The 8523-nt window shown below is 32.8% G+C and overlaps 1 protein-coding gene across 1 annotated transcript; it reads right to left on the reverse strand.

Annotated features, from left to right (window-relative positions):
- Positions 1-4518: 4518 nt before the first annotated feature.
- LOC122603510 (mechanosensitive ion channel protein 6-like) lies at positions 4519-8249 on the reverse strand. Its single transcript, XM_043776233.1, has 5 exons — positions 7274-8249; positions 6576-6699; positions 5708-6001; positions 5158-5360; positions 4519-5064 (listed from the first exon to the last, which is right to left on the reverse strand). The coding sequence occupies exons 1-5, from the start codon at positions 8221-8223 to the stop codon at positions 4794-4796; spliced, it is 1842 nt and encodes a 613-aa protein (XP_043632168.1). The 5' UTR covers positions 8224-8249; the 3' UTR covers positions 4519-4793.
- Positions 8250-8523: the final 274 nt, after the last annotated feature.

Raw genomic sequence — 8523 nt, forward strand, 5'->3', positions numbered from 1 at the left:
TTAGATAACATTTAGGATTGTTTTCATATTTTTTGATAACAATTAGGACTCTTGATTTTAGTGACAATTGTAACTTTAAACATTAATACGCAAAACTAAAATATAAAAAGGGAGAAAGTTTTGTACCTTTTGGATTTACTATTCAAGTAACCCTCTGTTATATATCGTGCTTTGTTTTGTGATCGGCCCATGTTTTGTGATTCCTATTGTATTTAGGATAAGAATGTTGTATATCATCATCTGTTACTATGTTTGGATATGTATCTATAGTTCAAATTGTGTTTATATTAAATATTAAACTAAATACTAATATTTACAATTTATAAAAATATAATCTAATATCTTATTAAATTGGACGACATTGTCAATATTGTATTGGGATACCAATGTATGACATTTATAGATATCAATTTATAATATTTTATTATAAGCTAGTATTTATTGATAGTCATGTAGTTTACATGTGTAAACCTATATTTATTTATATACTGTGACAAAAAGTAAAAAACAAAAGTCAAAATTAAAAATTTTAAAAATTCAAAAGATGTGATACGCGGATTATTTATAACATTTTAAAAATAAGATATTGTATTTCATTTAATTTTTGTAGACAATATTTCATATGCTAAATTTTTTTATAATTAATTAATGGATAAAAATTTTTAAAAAATAACTATTAAGTTGATGGCTAAAAATAATAAGAAATTAAGTATTCATGGTTAAAAAGTGTAAATTAATGAGACTTTTTCTACAAATATTAATATATATACTAATATAAATATATTTGGATAATGATTATCAAGATTTTTAACCTATAATTAATAAAAAATGATAACATAAGCGAGAATCAATTTGATGAAACTGAATGATTTGATTGGTTAATAAGTCATTAGGTTTTGACATAATTTTTGTAGACAATATTTTATATGTTGAAATTATTTTAATTGATCAAATGGTTGTAAAATTTAAAAAATTCTGTAAAGTTGATGGCTAAAAATAGTATATATCAAGTATTTAGAGCTAAAAAGTGTAAATTATTGATTGAAAATAAAAACGTGTAAATTAATGAAACTTTTTCTGCAAAATAATATAAATACTAATACAATAATATATTTGGATAATGATTATTAGGATTTTTAATTTAAGTTAATCTAAATGATGACATAAGCAAAAGTTAATTCGATGAAATTGAGCGATTTGATTAGTTAATAAGTCATTAGTTCAACTGTATTAATATTAGTAGTCGACGATTTTAATACATAATAATTTGCTTATGTATTAACTTTTATATATATATATAAAATAATATCTATCTTATTCTAATATATAGACATAGGTGGTCGAGATTTTTAATATAATCCATGGTAATATATAGTAATATCTTATTCTAACATTTAATCTTATTATTTATATAATAAAAGTGATATAGGTAGTCGAGATTTTTAGTCCATGGTAAATACTTAATCTTTTTATTTATATAATAAAAAGTCAAAAAAAGTCAAAATTGAAAAATTTCATAAAATCGAGAGATTTGATTGGTCAATAAGTTATTGGAGCAACTGGGAACAATCACAGTAAAATAATAATATATCAAAAACAATTATTATTATTTAATGTGTGATACTAATTTAATTGTAAAAATGATATTAGTTACAATAACCAAGTGTAAAAAATATATATATAACTAACCATCACCTTAAAATAATATAGTATCAAAATCTATTAATATCTAGCAAACATTACTAAAATAATCAAATTGAATAATAGTGTATCAAAATATCCATAGTTTATTAATGGAAAAAATCCATAAAAAGACAATTTTTTTTCCTCAAAATTCATAATAAAAGGAACCTGTTTAGTTTTCGTCTATTAAAAGGATTTTATTTTTAAATTTTTTTCAATAAAGGTAATATCGTTAGTTTTCGTCGTTAATCATCTGTTAAATGCCAAATCATAATGCCAGATCATTAAGAAAGCTTGCTGTTGTGTTGACTATTTTTGACCAGGTTTCACTTTTTTACTACTTGCAAGATGCAGCCAACCACCGCACACCCTATTTCACAAATACCCCAAAACTCTTTTCTATTTCATTTGTTAAAGATTGTTTTGTTGATTTTTTGATCCACGAATCCCCACATATCTACTCCTATTTGCCTTTTCTTTTGTGATCTATATGGAGTACGGAAGAGAACCAACCAACAAGGACTGAACTTCATTTTCTATTTCATTTGTTAAAGAAATTTTGGGATAGAAATTGTGATACACTTGTGTTGATTTTTTGTGAGGTGTTGTTCTTTAGAGTTTTTAGTGAGAGAGATCCAGAAGATGGCGGCTTTTGGCAGTGTTACAGAGTGGTGGTGGCAGGTCGCCAATGGAAAAGGCTGCCACGGTGGTGGCAGGTGGTGGCTGTGGTGTTGAAGTGTTGGTTTTGGTTGTTGCTTTCTAGTGAGATTAAAGGTGAACGAGTGGAATAAGGTGGAGATAGTGATGAAGTGGTGGCTGCAGACAATTTTCCCGCGATGCTCCGGCGGCTGGCTGACAGTGTTGGTGGACAGATTTCTTCAAAGGGTTCTAGATGTGTGATGTGTTGTGTGTGTTTTGTTTCTTTTGCATTGTAAGGTAATGAAAGAGAGTCAAGATATCCATGTCAGTTTTTTTTTAATGACGTGGTAAAGCTGATGTGGCACTTAACGGATATTTGACGTTAATTACTAATGATATTACTTTTATTGAGAGATTTTTAAAAATGAAATGCTTTTAATAGAAGAAAACTAAATAGGTTCTCTTTATTAAGAAGTTCTCTTTATTAAGAATTTTAAGTAAAAGGATTCCTTTTAGGAAGTGAGAATTGTGAAGTTATAGTTGGTTTTTTTAGAACGACGTGTTAGTTGCTAGATGTTGGCATGTATTTCGTGCTATAAATAATCTTTTTAGCTATTGGAGGTAATTTCCCTTGATTTATTTTTAAAGGTACTTTCTATTCATACAATTCCGGTCATAAGTTTGGGTTGAATTAAATTTTGTTAATAATCAATTTTAAGTCATTATGAGTGTATACTCTGTTGTTTAATGATTATGAATGATCTATAAATCAATTAAAGTCTTCAAGGTGTCAAATGATCTTATTTCGAAGGTATTTCATGTGTAAAAGACCCGGAGATGTGTTGGAAACACTTAGAGGTCGTAATGATGTGCAAAAACGAAGTTTTATGCTTGTCTTCACTTTGTTTCTTTACCTCATACAACATCAACTATTTATTCACGTGAGACTTTCAACCTTTCAATTTAGGTGTGGATGTGGACACTTCATTATTTGTCTACCTTGAACCTTTTATCACATGGCTTTTGAATTACTTTTTCTCTTAAAGTGTAGTATCATGCTTGTGATGTATGTTTCCACATCCAAATCTCCATTCAACTACATCTTCCTTATTCAAGAGTGCTGCTGGTTGCTTTCAATTTCATTATTTCCTCTTGTACAGAAACCATCTCTAATTTCGTACAACAGTACTAGGCCTCGATCAACAATATGAGTTCATTAACAAGTACAATGATTTGGCCAGAATCATGACTCGTCTTTGAACCCATTTAATCGCTAGAAATGAAACTTTCAAAGTTGGTAACTTGCGTCCATATGAAAACTTTGATCAAGAGCCTTCATATGGCCGACACTCAACTTAAGCAACCACACTATCTTCACCCGTTCTTACTAAACCATTTTCAGTTTCTCGTGACCACAAACATTTCACTTTCACATATCAAGAAACTGATTTCACTCCCTCTCCATTCATCACTCTAACAATCAAACGATTCCTCCACCAAATCTTACTTTCGGTCTTGCTAATCATACTGTTGGTATCTTGCTCTTGTTTCTGGCTCTTGTTATGACGCGTCTCTTGCTACTTGCTTCTTGCTTTCTTTCTTCCTTGATTGCTGATTTTGATCAGCCCTTCTTGCTATCATGCTGCTGTTTTAGCCCCACAGCCATGGGCTGCACTATCTCATGCCACCGACTCTCAAACCGACCCTTTCTTGGCCCTTGCTCTGATACTACGTGTAGGTTCAGGCCCCAATTAATACACTCACAAACTATATACATGTTATGTAAAATGTGAATATGCAGAGTAAAAAGAATATGGGGAGAAAAGCTTACTCATTCATTAAACTAAAGAGGCTATATATATAGCCATACAAAGACAACTTTACTAAGTGAGATATAAACTTCATTGTATCGAGTGAGGTGAAAGTGAAATTCATATTCCAAAAAAAGACAATCTAGTTGGTTGCAAGAAAATATAGTGTTTCGCAATCATCATAGTTTTAGCATCTGTTTGGCAGACTTATCATCTAATATTCTTCTTGTTCCTATTATCTGGCTGGTTTATATATGTATCTATTTGAACATTGTTGTGAGAAAAAAATTCTTAAGCACGTCAAATTCAAGACCATTTCATGCAGGAACGGACGGATGCAAACGCTGACAGGGAAACATGGAACAATCAATCGCAGTTGCACCCATTTCCAAACACGTCAACTATAAGAATTACTTGAGATTTTTCATGTACAATATTGGGACGGCGTTCAAGTCGGCAAATCATTTTTACCACTGGAACTTACAATGAAATTATTAATACAATGTAGCTATTATATAGTAAAAATCTTTTCTATAAGTAGGTAATAGATGTTTTAGTAGCACCAAACTTGACCTCTTCATTTACCTTATGAGACCTATAAGGGTGCATATATTTATTTTTGTGATCAAGCGTAAAAACGACATAGTAGTAGCACATATTTCAAGTATATGGAGGCATATCAGAGATAACGGATCCAGTGTTGTTGACATTCACATCGAGAGGAGGCAATTTGCATACAATGCCGAGCTCTCTAAACACTTTTATCATCTCTACGATCAATTGGCTTCTCCTTTCCCATCGTTGTGTCATATCATGATGGTTTACAACATGTTTAGGCCACAAAACCATGTTCAGCCTGTTCATGTTTTCCATGCCTTTCGCAACTATTACTGCATCATCAAACCAATAATCGCTCTTTTTGCTCAAATACCTAGAAATATACAAAATAAGATCAATTAATAGCTTATTTCTACATTTAGGAGACTCAAAAGATGACTGCAGATTGTGTAGTTTGTATACATACTCTTTGATCTCTTTCTTCATTTCCTCAATCTTCTTCCATGGAGTAGAGATGTCAACGGAAAATTCTATCTCATCTCCCATTGCAGGACTACGGCTGTAATTACCAATTGATTTGTTGGCTAAAATGCTATTCGGGTATATTATTTTTTGGTTGTCACGTCTCATGAACACTGTCGACAAAATAGTCATCTCGTCTACTATCATCTAAAAACATCAAAGGCAAGTGCTTTACTTAGCGGATCAAAACATAATAAGAATGAAATCAAAAGAAACTGTTGCAAGTTCCAATATGGGTAGGTTGGTAAAACTTCAATACTGGTTCGATTTGAAACAGATCATTTTTTGCCACTGAAAAATGGGCCAGTTCGGGTTAAGTGTCCACCGATTTATATTTATTTATCCCAGTGTCCATTTCCAAAAAAATGCGAGTAGTATTTACTAACATTTTCAAATAGGTTTGGGGCTACTGTCCCGTTAGAGATAATACACAACCCAAGTCAACTTAGTCATAGGTATATGGGTCGAAAATGATGAAGCAGTAAACACTTTACCTGTGTGCCATCAACTTCACATCGGTCACCAACATCATAAGGATGCAATATGAATAAGAATATAATCGACTCAAGTACTGTCTTGGCAGTGTTACCAAACACATATACTGCTAATGCCAGTTGGGTTGTGGCAAATATCAAGAACTGAGTAATTGGAACACCACACATTATAAGCCAAGTTACCAATATCATGATAGCTACGATTGCATCCATCATACGATGGAGATCATCCACAGCTGTTTTTGTGTCGTTGACAGATAAAGCAAGTCTCCTCCTTTCTGTATATGCATCCATCTACAAAAGAAAGAAACAAATTTGTCATACAAACCAAAAGAGGACCAGACCCTCAAACTTAGAAGAAGCAAATGCGTGAATACATTTTGACATCAATCTGCAAATCATTTCACATCCATACAAATTCTCATCTTTACGTGCAATCAAAGAACTCGTAGTCCCAAGTTTGAAATCTTAAAGAAAACTATTTTACATTTTTAAATCCTCATTTAAGTCATTTATTTAGTTATAGTACTTTAGTAATTTTTTATCAGACAATTTTTCATTAGTATCAAAGGAATATGGATGTACCAAATTTGACTAAAACAGAATTATTATCGTGTTTTATCTTTTAAGAATCCGATTTAAGTATTTAACTACTTGGTTTAGGCCCCTTGCAACCTTGAGATGCCGTGCTAATGTTGATAAGAGCTGAATTGCAGAATGGCCCAACTGGACCCATGCTGACTTGTTCTAAAACCTACGCATTTTCACCCAACCTTGTTTAACCCATTATTCAATATGTCCTGACCCGCCCATTCTGCCACCCAAACAATAACTAAACGCTTTTCATGTATGTAACTTGAACACTTACCATCCAATGAATGAAACCATCCTCAGTTATTTCCGCTTTACACATTGATCCGGCAAACAACTCTTGCGGTTTTGTAACTTTATCATCCCCTAACCTGTTCTTCAGATCCTCAACGGTGATAGACCTTTTCAAGTTCAAAAATAGTAAAGACATATGTTCATATACATCTAACAGAAACAAAAAAGATACACATCTTGACTTTTAGATCAAATATATGCCTCATCAAAGTAAATGGCTTACTGTCTACGCTATAATATTAGCTGAATAACCATCTCCAAGGTGGCGTAGTGGACTAATGGTAAGGCATCCTCATGGGCTCAGAAGAGACTTGGGTTCTAACCTCAATAGGTAAACATCTTAGGATTTCCAGTATTAATAATATAGCAAGTTTACCATACATACTTGTGATTTTGTTCATCAAAGCAATATTGATACCAACAGATTGTTGTGACTTAGAATAACGGTATCAGATAATGGGTATACATAGTTAAGGTTTAGGTAATTTACATCTAACAACTATTGCTAAATACTTGCAGTAACCAGTTTTAAGTTTTAATATGTTAGCTTATATAATAACTTCTGTATTCATTAAAATCAAAATTACTCCGTATCAGTTTTTCTCTAACTTCAACATAAAACATATTCAGATATCCTTAAAAGTTCACTGCAACTTAATAAAAGAGAGTGAGATTGCTTACTGTGACTGTTGAGCCACCTTGCTGAAAATATTACGAGCAAGTTGTTTTACTTCTTCATATTTGGCTCGCAATGAACACTCATCCTCGTCCTCCTCATCAGAACGAATGGGTAGATCCTCATCTACAGTCGATAAACAAGGTAAATCTCCAGCTTGTACAATTTCAATCATCCTTTTTACTTTAAACGCCGTGACTTTTTTCGCTCCAAGCACCTGCCTAGATACCTCCCGACACATATCCTCTTGATTTCTACCCTTGACTAGATCCCCACCGAGCTTCTTAATCACATATTGCTTGTATAAAGACACTCTAATCCGTCTAAAAAATGATATCAAATGGAAAGAAGACGCAAGAACCTTAACTATGATCGTTTTTAGAAGCCACATAAATGTTCCAACTAGCAAACATAACATCACTTTCCTTAAAATATTGGGAACCCGATCCTTGCCTTCCACAATAAAATGTGATGCAATCATGACTAAACTCAACCAAACGACATTTTGGACCGACTGCTTTATCCCATACACGACATACAAAAAACCAATTCTCAAATGAAAACTAGACTCTGCTAGTAAGACAACAATTTCTACAACCAAACCCGCGATCAACTGCCCACAAATAATCGCTAGGATGAGTAGTTCCCATTTCCATATAGCAACATCCCATATATCCAACACTTTCAACTCGGATATGGAAAGTGTGCAAATGAGAAAAGCTAAAAGTAAAAGGAGTGATGCCCATTGAGTGATTCCCAAAAGTCGACCTACCTTGAGGTAGCTCGTTTCTTCATTGAAGCAATCGATATTAAAATCGTCTTCTAAGAACCAGGCATAGTCTTTCTCTGGACCACACTTCCTTTTCATTTGTGAAGGACAATTTGGTGCATCATCTTTCACCTTGACAAGAACTTCATACAGCGAATTAATGGTTGAACTTGTGAATCTAGCCATGGAAAAGATTGGAGTTGGGGAAGAAAACGAGCATTTCTTGATGCCTTTATAGGACATGAAAATGCCAAATCAAGAGAAGTAGAAAGAGCGAGTGGCTCCTTTTGTGGGCACGACAGAATTTGATTCGTAGAGAACCAAAACACGATTATCATGGGGAACTTTAGACGTGTGAATTCTAGCACACTCACTATATATTTGGTCGGGTCAAGGAATTAGCATCTACTCCTAGAGAAGACATTATTAGTAAAAAAACATCTATGCAAAGTGGTGCACATATCCGTTTCTCCATAACTCATCTCT

The sequence above is a fragment of the Erigeron canadensis genome, chromosome 6 (genome assembly GCF_010389155.1).
Source record: "Erigeron canadensis isolate Cc75 chromosome 6, C_canadensis_v1, whole genome shotgun sequence".
NCBI lineage: Eukaryota > Viridiplantae > Streptophyta > Magnoliopsida > Asterales > Asteraceae > Erigeron > Erigeron canadensis.